At 36.0% G+C, this 23,994-nt stretch overlaps 1 protein-coding gene across 1 annotated transcript in view; it reads right to left on the reverse strand.

Moving 5' to 3' along the window:
• The window catches only part of ADGRA3 (adhesion G protein-coupled receptor A3), a 55,333-nt gene that overhangs the window by 25,339 nt on the left and 6,000 nt on the right, over positions 1 to 23,994 (reverse strand). The window contains exons 2-8 of the mRNA XM_021554327.3: positions 15,381 to 15,452; positions 7,249 to 7,320; positions 5,150 to 5,221; positions 4,184 to 4,255; positions 2,668 to 2,828; positions 1,568 to 1,781; positions 491 to 655 (exon numbers count right to left, since the gene is read on the reverse strand). Coding sequence (XP_021410002.2) covers positions 491 to 655; positions 1,568 to 1,781; positions 2,668 to 2,828; positions 4,184 to 4,255; positions 5,150 to 5,221; positions 7,249 to 7,320; positions 15,381 to 15,452 — 828 coding nt within the window. The remainder of the gene's footprint in view (positions 1 to 490; positions 656 to 1,567; positions 1,782 to 2,667; positions 2,829 to 4,183; positions 4,256 to 5,149; positions 5,222 to 7,248; positions 7,321 to 15,380; positions 15,453 to 23,994) is intronic.

A 23,994-nucleotide genomic window follows, 5' to 3' on the forward strand; every position in this document is an offset into this window, starting at 1 on the left:
AACAATCATTAAAAGAAAGCAGCACCATTCTTATTGCTTACTCTAATACTCACAGGGGGAAAAAAGATCCAAACTATGTTGCATATTTCTTAAATAGTAGCATATTTTGTCATATAGGAGCAGAAGGCTTTTAAAAATGGAATGATAACCTGGCAGAAATCCCCCTGTTAGTATGTGGTCTAACTTTATCTTAGAGGTAATCTACAAAAGTTGAACTATTCCAATACTTTCATTTATATATTTCAAGTCGAGTATCATAGGTTAGTTTCAGTATCTTTCAAGGATGTGTTACCAGGCTCAGTGTAGAATTTCATAGTATAATTTCTTGCACTTCTGTCAACACACAGTAATTTAGAACCGATAAAAATCTATTACACACCAACATTTACAATCAAACATCCACATAGGTGCCTCTAATGCATAAAATCTTAGTTAGAAGTGAAATTAAAGGGACTCTTTTTTACTCTGGAAAAAAACTGAGCTTACTAACCTGAAATCCCCTTTATTGTTCACAACCCTCTCTGGAGGGCAGTACTGTGCAGAACTTTCTAACACAACAATGTCTACTGTCCTTGTGTTATTCCCACGTCTGGTTTGTACATGACAACCCCAGTTTCCCGTGGAGCCAGCCTGAATGTTTGAGATTGTCAGTGCACTGGAAACATAAAAGAAAAAAATCAGTCTTGCAATAACATTTATATAAGCTTTTGCCAAAAGCTGAATTAAGTACAGAAAGACAACGGAAGAAACATCAAATTACATACAGCAATGAGTGATCTTATAAACCAGAGCGATTTACACCTCAATGTACAGTAATTAACAGAGAAGTATTTACTATTCCTCAGGCTTTTAGTTTTGCCAAGGTAGGAAACAAAAAGAATAGCCATAGGAAAAAGCCCCCAGACTCCAGAAAGAAGAGATGACAAGTCCAAATTTCTCAAGTGTTATCATTGCTACTCCAGACAAAATTTTTAGTTGCTTAGAAAGACCAAACAAAAATAAATTCCCAAATGCATAATTTATTATAAACACTGACTCTCTAATTTACTAATACAATTACAGGATATATAACCACTCAATAGATGCTGAATAAGTCAACAATCTGCTGCAGACAGAATAAATTATACTTACAGATCTCTGCTGTAGAACAATATTAACTGTGGTGTGCTCAGAAGGAAGAGTAAAGAATCCATGAGCAATTCAGTTAAATGCTTTGTTTCCAACATTTTTGTAATTTTAACATTCCATGAAAATTAATGTATCCTACCACAAACGTATTTTAAACGAATGCATTGGGTGAAACTTGCATTTGGATTTTAATTTTCTGCAACTTCCTCTAGCTAATCCTATTTTAAGCATGTAGGTTGGACCTATCAAATCTCTAGACCTCCTTCCTTCAACTTTATTGTTAATAGGAGATGTGTGAAGATTACTTCTCTGCTAGGGATGTTTCTGTGTACATGTTCACTCAGTGAGATATGAGAGGGCCTTACTGGTTATGGAAATAGTCACTAAACAAGAGCAGAAAGTAAGAAGCAGGAAATACATTTTCTCACTATGGATTCACCTTGCAATCAGTGAGCAGTTATGAATCATGTTTTTTTCAACAAAAATACCCTGGGACTCATCAGTTTCCACTATCTTCCCATCCTGATACCACAAGACTTGCATGTCCTGATCAATATATGAAGCCATACACTGGAAGGGTAGACTGTCTCCTTCAAAGACCACCTGACGATGAGATGGAGTCATATAGAAAGATGGCAATTCAAGCGGTGGTTCTAGAATTCAAGACATGAAACCACAATTAACAGTAAGAATCTATTATAGACCTAATTTTCAAAAGAGGAGAAAGATACAGTAACTGAGTATCAATTATTTATATATCAATATAAAGTTGCATCTTGTAAGATGCATATAAAAACTACATTTATTGCACCGGATATTGAAAAATACAAATTATCATCATATTCTTTTTCAAAATGTGTATTCCTTTATTGTAATATATTTCAAGACTCCTTTGCATCCCATATCTAAACCAGTGGAAAATACAAATTTGAAGGAAAAATGTAATTATGCATTTTAGGTCTTCCCAGTTTTTCACTTTGACTTCAAAAATTACAGTAACATATGAGTTTTTATTTTTACAGTTGGAATAATTCCAATATAAAAAAAGAAGTAAAGCAAGTTGGTCATGGTTTTATCACAATAAGAAGGCTAATCAAGAATAGAATCACAACACAGGAAAGTAATTCATAAAATGAAGATCTTTCAACTTCAGAAATTTGGGGTTAGAATAATTCACATATCGGAAATCACATAGCTAGACCTAGGGAAGAAACTACCAGTTTCCGATTCCTCCTATACCATTTAGGTAAAGATCTCTGAAAAATACAGATTAGCAGGAAAAAGGTGTTTGTCAATAGACTTATTTATCCTTTGTTTCTACAAACATCCACCATCATAAATTTATTTATTATTTATTTCCAAAAGCAAGCAATAATGAATCACAACTCAAGATCAACCTTTGAAAATGAGTCACTATTACCACTGTAATTTAACTGTTGAATTTTAGGGAAATTAAACAAAGCAAAAAAGTATGTTAACTAATATTAACAGAACATGGAATGCGTGAGAAAGCAAGCTTCAGTTGCCTGGACTGCTTACCACAGGTGAGAAGTTCCTGTTTAACACCAGTCACTGTCTGTGACTGAAGTGACTTGGGATAGGCACATTTAGTCTCACGTACAGTTATGTTTCTTTCCTTTAACCACTGATGCATCCACAGTATGTTGCAATCACAAAGAAGATAATCAGTCTGAAATTCTCTGCAAAAAAACACAGGCATTTTCGCTGACAAACTGCAGAATTCCAGGGTCTGAAAGCTTGACTTTAACAGCTGTACCACGCCTTTTATTGTCACAGACAAAAGGGCAACAAGCCAAGTCTAGACTACAGTGGAGTTGCCTAAATCTAACTACTGGAAGTTATACTAATACTCTGCAAACTGTACTCTGAGAACAAAAGGACATATTCCCTCAGAAAAGGAATCCTCTCTATAAATATGAGGAACATCTAATACCAGTACATGAAAATAATTCTAGTAATTTCTTTCATGGAAAGTGTTCATGCTAAACAAGCAATTAGAAAGAATTGCTTGAATGTGCACTATTGTAACCTAAGAAGACACTTTATTACTTCACTGTAGTGCTCAAATGCTTTAGCAGTAAAATCAACAGAAATAAAAATAGCTCAACTATTTCTCTTTTCAGAAGTACTATTCACACAATTTTATTCTGCTTTACATGAAAATAAGGCTTTTAATTGACTCAGTCTTCACCTATATAATTCAGTACTTTCTAGTAAAAAGACGTACCAAATCCCCTATAGATGTTTGCTGAAGTCAGCTAAATTAAGGGATTAATTAATTAATTAGATCTGTTCTTAAATTAATATTTTATCTGTTTAGAAACAGGTAAAAATGTAGCAAAACATGTAGCTATGTCTACACTGATTTTTATCTCTAGTGAAAACATTTTCTTTTTCTTTTTGCAGATGTCTAGAGTATAACACATCACAGGCAGAACACTACAAACACTAAATCAACATTCCTATGAAATCCCATTTGGTGTTTGTTCACATTAATTCCTCCAGAAAGCCACTATTTTAATAGCAATTGTTCTAGCCAGGTTCTCTTGTCACATCTGTGGTGTTGTTAGACAGCAACCCTTATGCAGACAAAAATATCAGGAATAACACTTTATGAACAATTAAAGGGATGAAGGAGGTGAAGAAACATTCTTCTTTATAAATATAAACAAGTAAATAACTCAGTGTCAAACCCAGAAACCAAAGCCTTTGATTAAATCCCAGAACAGTGAACCAACTGTCATGACTACCAGGGAAAAGCAAAAGCTAATCACCAGCACGTTTTCTTTTCATTTACTTTCTTTCTTATACAGGATTACAACTTATGAAACCAAGAGAGAGAAAAGGAATGTGAGGCTGATATTTACCCACTTGCTTAGAAGTATTTAGTCCTTTTGCTATAAAGGTGTAAAATGCTATTTATTTACTATAAATTAATAAATTATACATATAGAATAAAACTTTTGGAAGCACAGATGAAAAAATGGCTTTGTTTTTTCAGAATACGGTAGGACTAGATGCAGCAAGTACTTACAGAGACTTTAGTGAACCAAGATGATCAAATGTTCCCTGTGTAAGTGTAGAAAACAGATTTCCAGAAAGATTCCTGAGAAATAAAAAGTATGTATGTTCATGATATGAACTCATCCTCAGACAAGTGACACATGAAATAAAAAAAACTTCTCTTCCATATAACTCTATCTTTAAAAGTTACAAGGTACTATTACAACACTCTAATTAGTTCACAAGAATATAAGAATAATAATCAGGTCTCAATAGCCTAGCAAATAAACCGTTCTCTAACACTTCTGGTGTAGGTGAAGAATTTTAAGATTGGAAAAAAAAAGTAAATGCAGAGACTTTACTTTTATTTAAAGCAACAACTGGCAGATGTTGAGCACAGATTTCAAGAAGTGTAAAATTAATTTTGTTGTTCACAGTGAACTGGTGTCTTCCTATTAATATGCTCTAAGAAGCATGTTCAATGTATCAGAATGCCTTTTTAAAATATTAACCATACCACTTTCTATGTATCAGTGAAACCACTATGTGTAAGAAACTAACAACCAGGACAAAGAAATATTTCATAATCTTCACATGTTGTCCTCTTTAAGTAAATGAAGGACTTCAAAACATGCAAGACTACCAGCAAAACAGACTGGCAGCAATGCCACTGTAGAAGGCATGGATACTGAAAGCATCTACAATGCTGAAGTATTTTTTTAAAGAAAATGTTCTGTACAGTCTCCTTGTCTCCATCCCAGCTACACACTCTATGAAACTGGAAAACGTCTGCAAGGCCAACAGATCACTGAATAGAGTGGTTTGGGTTGGCCCCAGCACATGTTTTTAAGCTTGCTACTGAGTAGCAAACCACAACCATAGGCACTGGCTGTCTTTCAAGAACACACTTAAATAAACTACTCCCCTTGAAACAAAGAAGGTTAACTTACACAAGTCTAAAACTTATGCGTATTTATGCAGGACAAATTATACTTACAATCTAATAAGGTTTACAAGTCCTCTAAATATATCTGCATTCAGGCAGCCTATTCGGTTATTAGTTAAGTCTCTATAAATAGAAAAAAGAAAAATTGGAACAAGCTGGTTTATTTCCAAATGACATACAGTCTGCTAACAGAAGCATTTGAACAAAAATTCATGAGCAACAGATTGCACCACATGTATATTTGGTCTTTTCTGGGAAAACCCACAAGGTACTGTTATAAGGGTGTATACACATGCACACAGACTCCTTAATCCATCTCTTAACTAATTATAGTTTGTCCATATACAATTCAACAAGTCTAGACTAACCCACAAATTCCCTTAAACAGTCTTGGCTTACATCCCTACCTAGCAAATTTCCCTATTTGTGCAGCATTAATATATGTGTGTTTATATATATATATTTTTATATATATATATTTACACAGAGTACATCACTTAATTTTTAAACATGTCAAAGACCTATAATAGTGCATTTATTATACATAAAAAAGACCACTCCTATAATTATACTACAATAAACACTTAAAAGTTATATATTTTTCAGTATAGATCTCAAATCAAATTGCCAAAAATTTTTAAAGTAATAAAAATTAATTGCACGTAATAATAATACAGAATTGGTCCTTTTGTTTTACTTTTAAGGTTTTCTGAAGTGCAATTACCAACATACATTCCTTTTAAGTGAACCAGATCACCTGATCAGTTACAAATTAACATATATACTCTAAAAATTTAGGAAATAAACAGGATGGGGGAGGTAGTACCAAAATCACTAAGACTTAAAAGCTGTAATAATATTACAAAAATCTGAAGAGTGTTTTAAAAAAAGAAAAAAGAAAAAGAAAAGGAAAGGAAAGCAAAAGTTTTTGTTTTTCAAGTTCCATCTGGTACAGAACTTTTACAGCCAAAGCATAAATCCCCCAAAAATATGTTAATGGGAATGTTGGCAAAACCTTAAATAAAGCGGCATTAATAGTGCTTGTAACTTCAGTGTAGTATTAATAGCAAGCGACTCTGTTCCACTGTGACCTTTGGAAAATAAAAATCATGAGTTTAACATTCAACAAAACAAGACTTGATGGAATCAATCTCTGAACAAACATCCACCCAGCGAGGTTTCACTCAAGTACAAATAAAAAGGAATAATACAAGCAACTGTCAGAACAAGGGAGGCTGCCAAGCCACAAGCAGCGGATGTTCTTCAGTCATAAGACTGAAAGCAGACTTTGTTTTATATATGCGTGTGATATATGAAACATGTATGTTTACAAAAATTCAGAATTTTAGAAGCATATAATGTACTTAGGTGGCTGGAGGGAAACAAATTATATAGTTTATTTAGTAAATTTGTAGAAGTAGAAAAACAATTTGTAACAGAACACATAGGAATGTAATTTGTTGGGTAGAACAACTTGTAACAGAACAAATAAGAATATAGTTACTAGGTAAAGGCCATAAAGGTAAGATTATATATTGTGAAAACTCAGTAAAGCAAGACTCTAGTATTGTAGAAAACCAATACAGCAGAACCTTTTACTTAAGGAGCCAGCAAAAACCAGGCTGCTGGTTTTGGCCAGGACAAACTGACCTGAGAGTTAGCCAAACCTCCACTGCGCCTGCCCAGAGACCAGGTCAAAAAGAAGAACTCTTACTTCTCATCAAGAAGACCCCTGCCCACAACCACCAGAAGACACCACAGAATAATAATTATAGTATGAAGTGCAAAGAGGAGGAGAATGGGCAGGCAATGAGCAGGCAGGGAGGCATGAGCTTGTGGGATCAATGTGTATTTAAACCTGGAACCTATCTCACAGGTACACATGTATGGTGGAAATATTGCCCATGCATCCCAGCTAGAAATAAAACATACCTGCTGTACAACTTTAATTGTAAAGTCCTTATTCTGCAACACATGTGTATATATATATAGACAGCATATATATATATATATATATATATATATATATATATATATTCAACTTTTAATATATAATAATTTTGCTGTCTAAACTTCCAGAAGCTAAGACTTACTCTCTCTGAGATTTTTATTTGTTTTGTTTAAACTGACTAGCTAGATATAATACTTACAGTCTTTTCAAAGATGAAAGCCCCAGAAAAGCTCCTGGATCTATGGTACTAATAAGATTGTTCTTAAGATCCCTGTGGACAAAAATTAAGACATAGCATTTACCATAAATTACGCTTTAAAACAGTTATTCATAAAGATACTTGTAACTTGTCTGAATTTGCTTGAGAACCTCAAAAAACCCCACCCAAACCCAGCCCCCTCAGACAACCCAAAATCACCCAATCCCCTCAAAAACACTCAAAACAAAGCACTAAAAAAAAAAACCCCAACAACACATTTTTACTTTCTCTAACAAAATTTTCAAAATTGGAAAAATTTTTATTTTAGCTACAAAGAGGAACAGAAACAGCATGTGTATTCCATTAAACATTCTATCAGTTTGTATCACATGAAATAATATAGCCTCAAAGATACACAGTGTGAACAGGTTACAGCTATGCAGGGTGAGACACCTGTTTATTACATAGTATGATACTGTGTAGCACACATTGTCTTCTGTAGCCTATCCAATTTTCAATTCTTCAGTAGCACCCAACATCTACCAAAAAACGCAAAACTTGATCTTAAAAATACATCAAAGACCCAACACTGAAAATTTCCACTTATGTTGTTGGCACAATAGCAAAACCCTGGTTGAAAATCCCAAATACAGCTGGTGAAAACATTTCAGAGCAAAATTCTAAATCTAAAGTTTATAGAGACTGCAAGGAGAAATGTAAAGTATCCATTAAATTAGACTGCTTTATTAATTGTACAAGTGATATAGGAGTTTTAACTCCTAACTTGAGATATTCTGCAGATACAGCTTAATTTCAAAGGACACGGAAAGCAGCTGATAGCACCTATACAGTTCTGAAGAACTTTATCACTGCAAAAATGCTAAAATTACTTCCACATCCCTAGTCACACTAGATTTTACTGTATTACTATCTGAAACTTCAGAGACGCTTATTACTATATGCAAAAATTTCTCACTCCTTGGTCATATCCAAACACTCTAGATTTGACAAGAAAAATAGTACTTTCATTCAAAAGCAGTGATTGCATTTGCAAGAGTAGAAAAAAGATCTCCTACATCTACCACAACATGAATAATTCTGCTTGAAAGAGAACTGTACAAAAGGATTACATCTACCATGACACAGATACGCATGAGTAAAAATATAATTCATCCCAAGATTTCACAACAGCATTTCCTGCGGGCAGATTAGCCAATTGTGGTACAACAGACAGTGTCATGGCACATGGATCACGCTTGAATGCTCTACCTAAACATTTTAAATGCTTGAAACACATTAAATTCACCTTGCAGTAAAATAATTTTCATATACACACTTCTCTTAACTTTATTTTCTTCCCTTGCTATGGCGGCAGAAACTGCCAAGTCCTTCCAGCGCAGTAGTACCAGGAGCCTGAAGAACTGGCTCTTTCAGGCATATAAACACCCTCTTATACCAGACCATGGCAAATCTAAGATTAGTAAAAGGTATTCATCACTCATTTACCATCAATCTTTAAAGTAGACAAGAAAAATTACTTACTGTTCATATTTCAAATTTTGATTTAAAATCACTTAACTCCCACTTAAAACCTCACTGTTGAAACCACTGAGGGAGAAAAACCTTCACAACATGCCTTGGAAATCCACTAGTCTAGACTATCAGGTATCTTTGATTTTACTCTATAAATTCAAAGAGTACTCCCTGATACAGCTCTTTCATAAATCCACAGAAATGGATTCATATCAATGAATGTCCAAACTGTTAAGACTTTTCTCAACCTGCAATTACAACAGATTGGGAGTCTCTGTTTTGTTGGGGTATTTTAACCTTTGCAGTGCCACTCATTGGGTAGGCATTAGCTGTATATCAATCTACCAAAAAGTATTTGCAGAAGAAAACTCTGAAACAAAAGAGATACCAAAAGATCTCAAAATTAACAGTGCTGACATGTCTAGCAGCTTTTCAGAAACAGTGAAAGATGTTAATGCAACATAGGCTGGTAGCACTACCAGGATTGCACCTAGGACAGTCTTTAAATTAAGAAATTACAGTGGTGGACAAACAGACTTGTATTTCTCACATAAAAGGGATGTGGGGAGACAACTTTATTAGAAAGTTGTTTGGCTTTAATATTTTTGCTGGTTTTAACACCAATGAATACATTTATATAAACTATATTTTAGCTCTAGCAACAGGCAATTAATAATTTCAGATGTTGATTTTTCTTTGGCAAAGCTCAACCAACAAGATACATCTATAGATATGTATTTGTCCAAATGGAAGAAAATCTCTCCAAAAGAAATGGAAAAAAGGATTTGAGTTAGGGTAACATCTTTTATAATAACTTATCTTCCACCATCAAGAATCCTTCTAAAAAACAAAACAAGGAAAACAAACAAAAAAACCCCAAACAAAAAAAAAACATGCCTGATGTTGAAATCCTGGATGCTAAGAATTCTTGACTTTCTATGCTGAAAGGCACAGACCCACAAGAAAACACTGCATTTGACCTGAGGCTGTGGAGAAGACTTTAAAAATTGATTGATAGTACTGGGATTACTAGGTATGTAGCTGGTTAGAAGTGTGTAATATCACAGGGTGGAAAACCTAGAGTTTGGGGTTTTAGACTATAGAAATAAATATGAAGCAAGATGGAGGTTTTGGGGTGGAGACAGGTTGTTCTTCTTCCTCCTTCTTCATGGGTTTGGGTGATGTTTTGTGATTGGATAGAAGGGTCCGCATTGCGGGCTTTGGGGGATCAGTTATTGGGTTAAAAGGGAAAATAATCTAGGTGTCTTTTCTTAATTGGATAGTTGAGTTTTAAAAGACCTTGTAACAAGAGTTAGCTAGCCATTCTGTGCCTTGCTAAGGAAATGCTGCCGAACTCATGGTTGTGAGACTTTCACTGATAAGAAATAATAAACACCTGAGTCTGAACATGGAATACTGTCTCAAGTGCCTTCAGTCCTGACCTTGAGAAACAGATAGCCCCGCACCACACAAAAGCCAACCAACCAATCAAAGAAAAACCCCAAAAATCCAAACAAAAAACCCTACCCCCACAACAACTCAAATCACAGGCCAGGCAGTACAGCAATCTTACATGGACAATCTATTAAAAGATTCTTAATTTTCTCCTAATTCTAAATAACACTGTAAATAAGGGTACCCCATATTCATCAGTGAAGACCACTAACAGATGTTAGGATAGTAGAAAAATTTAGGTTTCAAGGGATGTGTTGAGGTCAGTCATATATACTACAAATTCTGGCTCAAATTACAAGTAAATCAGATCAACTGCCCCACTGTTACATCCAATAAAGGCCTGAAAACCTCACAGGATGCAGATTTCACTACCACACAACTCTCTGTTTAATCACTCTCATGACAGAAGATACTGTTGTGTCAAATTGGAACAGCCCCTTATCAAAGCCATAGATAAGGGGACAAATAGCAACTCACAACAAAAAAAAAATTTTTGTGCCTAATGTTCTTGTTGAGATGGAAAAAGTATCTTGATGAAAGATTACTTATATTTAAATATGGTTTACTAAGTGAAAAAAAGCTCTTTAATTTAATTACACTTTGCAATGAAGCATTTCAGTAGCCAGTTATCTACAATTTAAAAGTGCATGTATATGTACTTAAAAATTTACTGCTTTCTGTCTCAGCACAATGAAGACTGTCTTAATTATTAATAAAGCATCCTGCAGGCACAAGCTATGCCTACACATACACATTGACATGTATATATTATGGATAAATTATCTTTTCCTTAACACAACTTGAAAGTAAATGTGAGATGGGAAGCATACTAGCTACCATGGACTCTTCCTATATGAAATGCTTCTTTAAGAGGGAAATGAAGGAAGAGCACAAGGTAAGAAATTACAGAAACAGGTTATACATTACACACATTAAAAAGTCAGCCTATCCTTTCACTGGTTCTCTGAGGTGTAGATTTTATGTGGACAAATCAAATGCTTATGACTGAATTTTTACATTTCCCAGTGGGGAACGTACGGGTCAGGCTGGAAGGGGCTACAGTGGGTGATTTGGTCCAACCTCCTTGCCACATACAATAAGCCCAGAGCACACAGTACAGGATTGCATCCAGATGGTTCTTGAGTATCTCCAGTGTAGAAGACTCCTGGGAAAGCTGTTCTATCTCTCGCCATCTGCACAGTAAAGAAGTTCTTTCTCATGTTCAAATGGAACTTCTGTGCATCAGTTTGACTGTTGCATCTTGTCCTGTTACTTGGGTCCACTGAGCAGAGCCTGGCTCCATCCTCCTGCCACCCTCCCTCCAGGTACTGACTGACACTGATGAGCTCCCCTCTCATTTGTGTCTTCTTGAGGCTGAACAGGCCCAGTTCCCTCAGCCTGTCCTCGAAAGAGAGATGGTCCAGACCCTTCAGCATCTTTGTCACCCTCCTCTGGGCCTGTTCCAGGAGCTCCACGTCTCTCTTGTACTGAGGAACCCAGAACTGGACACTGCACTCCTGCCTCTCACCAGGGCTGAGTAGAGGGTCAGGATCACCTCCCTCATCCTGTTGTCAGCGCTCTCCCTAACACACCCCAGGGTACCACTGGCCCTCTCGACCACAAGGGCACTGCTGGCTCATGGACATCTTGTTGTCCACCAGGAGCTCCAAATCTTTCTCTGCAGAGCTGCTCCACAGCAGGTCAGTGCCCAGACTGTGCTGGTGCTTGGGGCTATTCTTCCCCTGGTGCAGGATCCTTTGCACTTGCCTTTGTGGAATTTCAAGTTACTATGGAAATGTAATGGAGATTAAAATATTTAGCATCTTTTTGTATAGACACTTTTATTACATTCAAGACTGTTAAAATTTTTGACCTGTTTACTCTTATTTGCATACTTTTTTCCTTTAAGAATAGATTTAAACATAGCATAGTCATTTTCTACTCTAATTAACATACATTTCACTTTCCAGTAAAATTAAACTTCTATTTTGGTAAGTTTATCACCCTCTTTACAAAATAATGCATTAGCAAATTCACATTATCATAAATTAACACATCTGTAAATATTATTTATTAGTTATTAAAACTATGACTTATTACGTCTACCTCAATGAGCACTTCCTCATTGTTTTATTTGTTGCTTGTATGCCCCAAAACTATACCCCTTTCAACAGTAACAGAGAAGAATTATTAGATGCGGATGAGGTCAAGTGATGTTTGAGTAAAACAATAACCTAAAGTGCAACAAGTTGCCAGCTACAAATACCATGTCCCCAAAATTACCAGAAAAATTAATACAGTGACAGAAATAATTTAGAAGTATCTACATTTTCATTACCGTTTTCAAGAAGTGAACAGGAGAAAAAAAGTTAGTACGTCAACAGATGAATTATAAAGTTGTCAGTACCGTTTAAAATTCAATCATTATGCAGATACATGTTCCTGACATAATCCTCTGATTTATTGTTCTAAAGGCTTTATTTAAATGTATCACAGAATCACTAGGTTGGAAGAGACCTTCAAGATCGAGTTCAACCCAGCCCTAACACCTCAACTAAACCATGGCACAGAGTGGCACATCCAGTCTTTTTTTAAACACATCCAGGGATGGTGACTCCACCACCTCCCTGGGCAGATCATTTCAATACTTTATCACTCTTTCCATAAAAAACTTTTTCCTAACATCCAACCTAAATTTCCCTTGATGCAGCTTGTGACTGTGTCCTCTGATTCTGCCAGTTGCTGCTTGGAGAAAGAGACCAACCCCCACCTGACTACAGCCACCTTTCAGGGAGTTGTAGAGAGTGATAAGGTCACCCCTGAGTCTCCTTTTCTCCATGATAAACACCCCCAGCTCCCTCAGTCGTTCCTCACAGGGTTTGTGTTCCAAGCCCCTCTCCAGCCTCGTTGCCTCCTCTGGACACGCTCAAGCGTCTCAACGTCCTTCCCAAACTGAGGGCCCAGAACTGGACACAGCACTCGAGGTGTGGCCTCACCAGTGCCGAGTTCAGGGGGAGAATGACCTCCCTGCTCCTGCTGGCCACACCATTCCTGACACAGGCCAGGATGCCCTTGGCCCTCTTAGCCACCAGGGCTCACTGCTGGCTCATATCAACACATCTCTACCTGAAAACCACCATAGTGAAATGGCAAATGTTTTTCCTATCAAGTGTAGCATCACAAGAAATGAACAAATATGAAATGCATAAAGAAGCTCTCACCTAGTAAGCAGTAAAGTGACAATCATACTGTCTGAATTAACTATTTAAACACTAACAATTTATTTCTGTTATCTCCATTTCATCTCTTAAATTAAATGTGGGGAAAGGAACTTATCTACAAAGTACAAAACACTCATAAGGAAACAAGGGGAAGTATGAAGAGTAAGACAAAATAAAATTAAGCAAAAAAAATGTCAAAAAATGCAATTTTCAAGGCATGCAAGTTATCACAATGAAGTTCAGGAAAATAATTTGAAACTACTCAATATAATGTGAATGCTTAAAATAGTTACAGTGACTGTCAACTGTTTTTCCTTTTACTATTGATTATCTATTTAAGTCTGAAAAACTGTTTAAACTACAATAATAGGTTCTGTCAGAGGTCACAAAGCATTTAAAGAGGAAAAATTTACTGCGCTTAAATATCTATGACTTTTAAACACATCTTGCTTGTACAAAAGGGAAAAAAATAAAATTATATCATTATTAATTAGTGTAGCACACTTGTTATCCCTCCATTTATACTGAAGACAACTGGCTATTATTAATCTTTCGTTGATGCATTAACTCCTACTATAGTGCACAATAAAGAATGTTCTCATTCTGATGAGACTACCATACCCTCAAAACACTGCTATCCCAGTTCACTTTAAATGCTCAAAACTTGATGCCAGCCTTGCTGCTTTCTTTTCCTTTTCTTGAAAGAAGATACTAAAATAACCTAAAAACCCCTTACAAATGACAGGAGTTAAATGGAAGAAAGCTGCATTCTTATGATTTTAAAGAAAATTAGGATCTGGATTCATGAAGAAAACTTAAATCATTATCTCAAACTAACTTGAGTTTCAAGTATTTCTTGTCTGAAAATTGTAATGAGTTTCAACAAATAACAACCATCAGCAGATGCCTTTATTACCTAAGAAAATGCCATCACTGCTGATAACCTTGCTTCTTTGGCACAGCAACTTACTTCTACAATAAAGCTCAGCTACCAGTGAAAAGATGCTTTCTTCTGGTATATGGGAGAGGGAATGGTAGAGTGTTTGAATTTATTTAGGTCAGGTGACTGGGATTGGAGCCTTCCAGTTTTAGAAGAAGAATAAAATACTTTTAATTCCCTGAAGCCAAAAGTCATTTGGAACTCTTCCTAGATGCTGTGAGATGATTATGAAACTGGCTACTTTCCCAGTCAAATGGCCTAGAAAAATCCTTATCTCTAAAGTTTATGCTTGCTCCCAGGTAGATCAACCTGCCAATCCTGACCTTCTACCAGCTGGAAAAAGGCTGACTGTAAGAGAAGCTATAATGCTGCCTCTTATCTCATAGGCAATGTATCATCTGTAAGGAAAGTGAAAACAGGAAGCAAAAGATATCCAAGAAGTTACTCCCATCAGACTCACTCCCATCCCCCTGCACCTTTGGCATATACCAAATCTGTGAAGTAAGCAGAAAAACTCTCAAAATAAATGTCAACAACAAGTCTTTAATAAATTCACTCTCTCTTAGGGGCTCTAATACATCTGCTTCCTCTGCAAATATACTTTGCAACTGTTCAATAAATGGTTTGACACTTAAGAAATTAAAGAAGTAATTTTCTTTACAACATAGTGTTTGCATAATGAAACAACCAACAAAGCAAATCCAGCTATCACAGCATTATAGTACAATTCCCACTGAAACTGCCCTCCCACCTGCATGTGAGATTATAATTTTTTGCTGTTACATGTCATTCATACTATTGAATAATTCATTCATACATATTAAAAGAACACTTAGCTATTGTAACTTTTCAATCACAAAAAAATACATAAAAATAAATAACAGATCCCTTATTTAAGACATTCTGTTCTCAGAATTACTAATGAAACAAACAGTATATCACTTCATTTTTAAAGTGAAAATAGTTTATCAAGAAGTACTTACAATCTTTCTAGAAGGTGTAATCCAGAGAAGGAACCGTTCTTCAACTCTGTTATTTTGTTGTTACTTAAAATCCTGCAAACAAAACCAACCAAGAACAATGTATTACAGGTTTGGTAACAAAATTTTTTGCCACAGCTTACACTTCTTTTGTAACTCTTTTTGTTTAACAGCCTGTGTATCCAACTACAATGCCTAGCTCATTGTCCTAAGGTGTATACAACATCACTGCTTAAATATTATTATAAAGGAGAAAAAGAATGTTTTGTATGTCATCTGTTTTAAATACCATGCAAGCTTATATATATATAACATCTGAAAGGAAATACACCCATCTAGGATTATCCTAATAAGACCAAGAAGTGGTATAGTAGAAATGAGGTATTAAAGAACCAATCAGTACATTCAACATTCTTGTCTTCTGTACCCATTTGGTTTGCCAAACCAAGCAGCATCTTTAGCCTGGATCAGGCCTATCTTGCCAAGCACCCAATCCTCCAATCACAGCCATCTGCACAGATCACAGCAGATGCTAATTATCCTCAAGGTAGGGAATTCTTTCTATAGCTGTTATTTCCTTACTTTGAAGGACCTGCTTTCTATACAACCACATAGCCCTCTGTTGGATAAAAAAACAAAACAAAACAAAACAAAAAAGACAACTTTCCTTTCGAATCATGTCAAATTTTGGCATCTGAGATACTCCTTACAAAAGGGTTCACAGCACAACTCTCCATTCCATAAAAAATGCTTCATTTCACTTGTTTTGAAAACACCTCCTGCCAGCTTTATTTAATGTTCCCCACTTCTAGACACTGAAACACACTGTAACTAATCCACTTCCCTCTTTTTACTATGTACAGTTATGTACAAAACTCTCTTTTCCATTTGTAAAATCCACGTTTTACTTAATTATTCTTTATACAAAAGCCACTTGTGCCACCTTAATAATTTTTGAGTTCTTTCCAGCTTTGTTACACTAAAATAATTGTGAGGTAAGACCACCAGACCAGAAATAGTATGTAACACACAGAGAAGTCACAAATCTACATACTGGAATAATGGCGTTCTGTTTCCTACAATTTCCCTAGCAATTCCTAACACATCATCTGCTTCATCACTTGTGCTAAGAATCTAAGATTTCTACTCAACTCAATGCCCATCATCTTATACAAGACAGGAGTGGCTTTGTCCCCAATAAATTTTTCACTTTTTAAAGTGCACTGCTGCTGCCATTTTATTGCCCAATTACTTTTACAAACTTCTTCCAAAATTCTTCACTTTATCCTCATCCTTATTACATCAATCAACACACTCAATTAATGCCAACCCCTTACTCACACTGTTTTTACAGGTCATTAGGAAATAAGCTGTGCATTACAGTTCTCTATGACTCCACTCCACTGAGAAGGATTTATTGCCACACCCTCTTCCTATCCTTTAGCAAGTCAGCTGCTGATCTGATGATACTCCATTTAAGACTGATGTACTTTTTTCATCAAATGCCTATGGCAAGGGACAGACACACCTTTTAGAAAAGCATGCTTCATTGAAAGAGCTGGATCAACCTTGCAAAAATTTTGCTACCTCTGAAGAACTCCAAAGGACTGTAGGGAGAGCTTCTTATTACACAAGAAATAAAATTTCCACAGTACCTTTATCCAGGTATCCAATATAGTTATTATAAATTCTACTGATTTTTCAACACAAGCATCAGACTTAGAACCATGCAGATAGTGATGTACTTTTAAAAATGAAAATTCGCTATCTTCCAGTCCTCAAAAATCATGTCATTCTAAGCAAGACTTCAGACGTTACATCCCCGAGTTCTTCTAAAAGCTCTTCAGTTACACCATCTTGTCCTGGAAACTTATTCACTCTGTCAGATTGTTCTACAATGTCTGCTACAGTCACTTCAATTTCAGAGAGATCCTCTATCAAATGCATCCTTCATATCCAACATAACCCCACACTTCTTCACTTACACCAATTACATCTTCAGTCTGGATAACTACTTCTGCACTTAAAGGTGTCACATTATGAGATTCCTTTCCAGTTCACCACATGTTTCAAATGTCCTTTACAACAGCCACAATCCAAACACACATACATATCCCCCCTCTTTCCTCCAGTGAATAAAGTTTACTACATAATGACAAGGATTAATACTTCAAAACACACAGTGAATAAGATAAAACTAAAATACCGATATAGCAATCTATGAAAACAGCATCATTTTGACACAACTCTATTACACTAGGTAGTTTTCTTCTCCAGGTTTCTCAAAGATTACCTCAAGACTCTGTAGTTTAGACAAACACAGAGCAGGCATTTTTTGTGAAAAGTTCTGACTCAAACTCTCTTTCTCATCTCACATACACAAAGTCAAAACAGCTGAACAAACTGTTTGAAAATCTTTTAATTTCCAGCCTGATGGTAGGAAGGTTTGAAAATTCTTGAAGTTAATTTTAAATAATTCAAAGGTAACATGTTCTGATGCTATAATGAAGAGATTACATTCCTTCTTCTCACCTTCCAATAATACCTTGTATTTCTGCACCTCATGTCAACTCATCCCTGGTGTCCATTGCTCCACAAGCTGCAAATATTAAACTATACATTTACCCAGGGCAACTCCTAGGAGATTGATTTATATGCCAACTACACAAGTGTGATCAACCTAGTGTCCTACACAGTCAGATAATACCAGGTGAAGACTGATCAAAGGAATGGTGGAAAGGAAGAAGGGGAAAAAATACTTAAAAGTATACTGAGAAATTGCTATTGTGCCCGTAATATCCATTAGAGTGTCAGCAAAGAGCATTTTCTCTTGTGAAAATATAGTTCTGTAGTCCAATACATTAAGCTACCTCACAAGAAGAAAATAAGGAAAATTTTCCCTTGGCTGCAGCTGAGACAACCTAGATGAACAAACAAAACAGTGCTGGTTTTTAAAAACACACATAGAAACCAAGGAAGCCCAGGAACTCCTAAAAAATCTACATGTATTTCAATGACTCTTTCCATCAAGAATGGCACAACATTTAACACAAAACCACTATGATACATTTGCAAGAGTGAAAGTTGGGTGATAATAATCATCATCTACAAATTGGAATGCCTGCAAAACTAGTAAAATTTAACCTGAAGCATTACAATAAAACATCCTAAAGTCTTTGAAATTACTTCCCCTTCTACACAAAAAGGTTTCAACCTAAACAGTAAGTATTATTTGTAAAAATGGTAAGTACTGGATACATCCAACCAGTAAACCAAATAAAGTACACCTCTACTTCAGCACTATCCCTGGTTTCAGAAGAAAAATAGTAATAATATATAAAGAAGTAAATAAAGGACCTTATATAAAATCATTAATAGTTAATGCAAACTGAACATAAGGCATATGTTCAGCAGCCAGAAAAAAAATTCACACCAATTCCAGACTTCATGAGAAAATAAGGGAAAAAAACCCTTGATGTTCACAAGCAAACAAATTAAGTCAACACAAACAAGCAAATTACAATCCTTGTAGCACAGAAATTAAATTATATCTTAGTTACAATTCACTTAACCTTAAGATTTATTGATATACCCTAGTTTTTTCCAGAAAAATAAGTTGTTCAAAATGGAGCTGGAATCACTTTAAAAGTATTTATAACTGACTGAACTAAATTTAAACTAAATAAAAATAACAGTTCTGTAAGGAAAAAAGTTTTCTGACATTGCCTATAAAATAACAGGCCTAACATAGATGCCTTTGAATATCTGGGTACAAGGTAAATTTCTCTCTTGAGCGTGATTTACAAATTACAGTCAGACTGATTAAGTATTTTCTCTGCAGAGGCTGTTAGTTGTTCAACCATAAAGGTTTAGTGCAATAAATGATAGATTTTACAACACTCCATATAACCTAAAACACTTCATCACCCAAAAATGTTGTGTAATCTTAAAAAAATGCAGTTTAAAACTTGCTATTAATATATAATCTATACATTATATGAAGTATTAAGAGATGTGGCACAAGAAGACAAAACATAATAAAGCATTCAACTCAAAGTAGATGTTTTATAGTCACTTTCACAGTTTCTGTACATTAATGTACAAATGAAATGATGGACTATTATGTACCACTTAGGCAGAGGATATTATTTGTGATCAATAATAATTCTAAGTTACTAGTTAAAGACCATAATTTTTCCAGAGGCAAATAATTTTGAAAATATACTAACTTTTCCATCATTAAGAAGTCTAAAGAGAGAACAGTAGAGAGCTACCATTGAGATAAGAGTTACACTCATCCCCATCTTATTCAACTCTTTAACGAATTACTTTGAAACATAAATTATGTCACTGAAGATTCGTAAAGCCCAATGTCACTGTTGCTCCATATTTCCTATGAGCTCCATATGAGATTTTTATTTTCTTTTCTTTCAAATAATCAACAATGCCTGATTGGAACAAATGCATTGTTCTTGTCCAACACATATATCAGAAAATAAAACATGAAACTAACACAGGGAATGATAGTTCCTGTGTTTAAAAAACATGGTCATGAGAATTAACACAAAAAACCTGGAAGAACAAGCAGCTGAAAATTAGGTTCTAGAAAGACTTATGCACATCTCAAGGTACCTTACAAGAAGGGATTTCCCACTTCCTCTAAGGAGAGGAGCTGTAGCGAGACCAAAAGGTAATCTGAAACAATGTACCAAGCCCCTCAAACCCCCTCAACTCTCCCTAGCTTTTCACTTATTCCAAGAACATTGTTGAGATGCTTCTTTGTTGAATATAGCTTGGATCAAGAGCCCATTTTCCATTTTGTTCCATAAACTGGCAGACAACTTTGGCAAAACTGCAAAGAAACTCAACTATGATTCTTAACTTATTGGCAGGACCTTTAGCAGTAGATGTCCAGCATGCAAAACATAAATGCAGTCAAACCCAAAGTCTGTTCTTTGTACTATGAGGAATTTTAGCAATAGGTACTCAAGATGTACTAATTTTCCTTTCTTATACAGGGGTGGGGGGTGGGGGAATTCACAGCTGGATCCATTTTTACCATTAAAATGAAGTAATAAGCACTAAATAGAAAAAGTTTTGTTCTGTGAAACCATTTTGGCTTGTCAGCTGTAAAACAACTATCGCTAAGATAGCAGTCAACTAGACAGTAATTTAGAATGCATCTCCTACCATACAAATGAATCCTAATCCACAGGATATTATTAAAACACACACACACACACACACCCATTAACACTACTACCAAATAGTGGAAATTGCCACGAAGAAGCCTGGGTGACAGTGTAACTGTTAGCTGAACACTGAAATAGCTTCCAAAACACATTTTAAAATACTCAAATGGAGAGCCAGGAAATAGCTAATAAAGCAGATCAATTCATGGTGACTGCATACTCTAAGAACTGGGAAAGTGGCCACCAGCAAGTCAGATTAAAACAACCATCTGCAAACAACCAAGAAAAATACTTTTTGCTGAAAGTCGTGAACATGGAAAAAGAAACACATTTCTCAAAGTTTATCTTGTAGAAATTGTGATTTAACTAGGATATAAGCCCAGTATTTTTAACAGTTAGTATTCTGCTTTCTAGTGAGTTACGGGTGTCAAAGCAAAAGAAGCCTTGAAATCTAGACTGAACAGAACACAAATACTTGCTTAAAAGTAACTCTGAAATGAAAGCACTCCGTAAGCTTTATACAGAGAAAGACCTATTAATAATTCCAAAACTCTAACAAAAGGAGACAGTATTTTCCAATTCAACAAAAACGTTATAATTAAGGAAGCGTAGAAATTAAACATTTGCAAAATACAAGTTTGCAACAGATAAAAGATTTCCTGCAGTATTTCATTATTATACATATTAAACAATATTAAAATTGTAAACTAAACCTCTCAGAAGTAATGAAATTACAGAATTAAAACTGTGTCTACTTAGATCTACTTATATTGCTCCGTTTTTAACTGGTAATGTGCTAAATTCTATAATCTAATGAGGAACCTTTATTTTTCCTACATAATCCCTGGATCATTCAAGCAGTGATGCTCACTATGCAATGCCATTAGAGAATTTTTTTGATATTCAGTATGAGACAACACACTTTATTTATTGCTTTTCATTAAAAACAAACTGTTGTTAAGGACAGAAATTATTTCTAGTGAAATACCGTGCCAATCACTGGAGCAACACAGCAAGTTTTCTAGTAAAAGTACTAAATAAAAATCACCTTAGAAAAGAACAGAACAGAGAGGCAAAACAGAATGTGAGAATGAGCAGCAGTGTTGCTGAAAATCATACTAATTTCAAAATTAATTCTTGTGAAATTACAAAATTACCAATCACATTTTGCTTTCTTTCTTGTACTTATGCCAGGTTGAAAAGCCTACCAAGAAGAAAATTCAGAGGACACAGCTACACCCTATTTCTTCCAACACAAACTCTGTGTTGCCATTTCTAAAGCAAATAGAAAGCACTGGAAGTCTAATCCTTGTGACCATTTCATTCTAGGAAGCTCCCTCCAAGTTTTTTCCCCACTGGTTAGATCTGTAGCACCTGCATTATTTTAAGATACCATGATCAATTTTTTCTGTAATACCTGTCTTGCTTTACTAACTTCTGCTCCCTTCTGATTTTGTATACTTCTTAGGATTACCACTGATTTTCAGTTCAGTGCAAATTCACCTGATGCCAAAAAAATCCATACATACATGCAAGAAAGTAACTTGCTTCACACAAAATGCCACACATGGATGCCTTGCCAGCCACTTCTAACTTTAGCTGTTATGGCCAATAAATTAATAAATTCTCTGCCATAGTATCACAGTAGTACTAATTAGAACATAGACTGTCACACCCAGTCTCTCATGTATTCACATTTCCTACCAGGTGTATCTGCTCTCTAGAAAGTGCTTTGTCTAGACACGTTAACAAGCACTTCCTGTCAGCTGCTGGCACACAAAGACACATTTACAAAAATTTATATCCTAATCCTACAGAAGTAAACAGTTTTTGGATAGCTTAGCTCCCTGAACTGACTAGGCATGGAGCCAGACAAATGCTAGTACTGCAGCCAGAGAGGGGAGGGGAAAAAACCCACAAACATCCACAGAGCAGCAGACTGGGAGGTGAAGGTATGAACAGACCAGCTCCAGTTTAGGCTAGAGTTTTACCAACAGCTGGATGCTGATGCAACATTCCCCACACAGAGGGGGAGATCTCAGTTCTTGCATCTCATCACCCGCTGTGTCAGAAGCAGGCACAGAAGTTTGAAGGGGAGCTGCAGCACACAACCATATGTCAGATCACCACAACCCATAGAAACATCAATGAGCCAATCAGCACACAAATTTGTGAATTCCATTAAATTCCTGTTAACACCAGGGGCTGTTACCCTAACGAGTATTGGAAAAAGTTGTCCAGAATGTCTGACAGGACACTTTTAGAAACCTAAGCATAACTTGCAAAAACTGTTCCTGATACTAAGTTTCAAGGTAAAACATACTCTATATCAACATGGGAAAGCTAATAAGGAGTTCTTGTATGTTACAGAAATAGCTCAGGTAGAAACAGCACCAGAACTTTCCTGACTGTGTTATACCACTACCATTCCTTACATGATCCAGCTTTTCTTACTAGCATAGAGATGTCAATCATGTCGTGGGGTGATCTTGGGGATAGTAGCTGAATTTCCAAGAATGCTGCTGATCTCACATCAAGCCAGTTTACACTCAGCCTTCAGTACTTTTGCTTTGCCTTCATTCCCTCCTTAATTTTCTGGTTTCCCACCTCCATAATTGGCATAGCCATTCAAAGAAACCCACACTTCCATCCCAACTCCCAGCAATAGGTTCTGCCTCTTAATCAAATCTTCCTGTGTTTATTCACTCTAGACTCTAACCTCCCTTTCCCTGCCTCAAAGCACCTTCTTTCCCTAGATTGAAGTGACATGGCAGAGGGCACAGATTGCACTTTTAGACAAAACACCTGAAGACAGCACAGCCTGCGGCCACCTGGAGTCTGGATGAATCCTAGAATACACTGTCCAGCGCATAAAGAACTGTGGAATTAAGCTGCCTATTTCTTAACTGTCGTTAATCAGTCTGCATTCATTATGTTTGGGTTTCTTCTCCCCCACTCCCCAAAAAGCTTTTTGTCTATCTTACCAAAATGGTCAAGTTCCTACTCCATAAGTGAAAACTGCAGCCCGGCCAAAACTGGCTGACCAGCTTGGATCACACACACAAGCAAAGCAGTCGGGACTGCTCCCTGGGGACCCGAAAGCTCTGCACTGCAGTGCCCTGGCACCTGCCTTGCCCCAGGGCAGCCCGGAGATCCCTAGGACAGCGCTGTACTGCACCTCTGGACGTGACCTGCGGCAGTGCACAAGGATCGGCCACAACACAGCGATCCCCTAGACAGTAATTAGTAGGGGATATGATCCCTAGCACTCCAGAGCAACAATGCATTGCAGTTTTCACTGCTAAACACCCAAACAGTGAATACGAGGGGTAAATTAAATTCTCAGCTATTTACTAAGTAAAGACTAGAGGCATTTAATAGATGATATAATTTTTCAAAAGAAATTTAAAATTCACTATTTATCT

Source organism: Lonchura striata, chromosome 4 (genome assembly GCF_046129695.1).
Source record: "Lonchura striata isolate bLonStr1 chromosome 4, bLonStr1.mat, whole genome shotgun sequence".
Classification (NCBI taxonomy): Eukaryota; Metazoa; Chordata; class Aves; order Passeriformes; family Estrildidae; genus Lonchura; species Lonchura striata.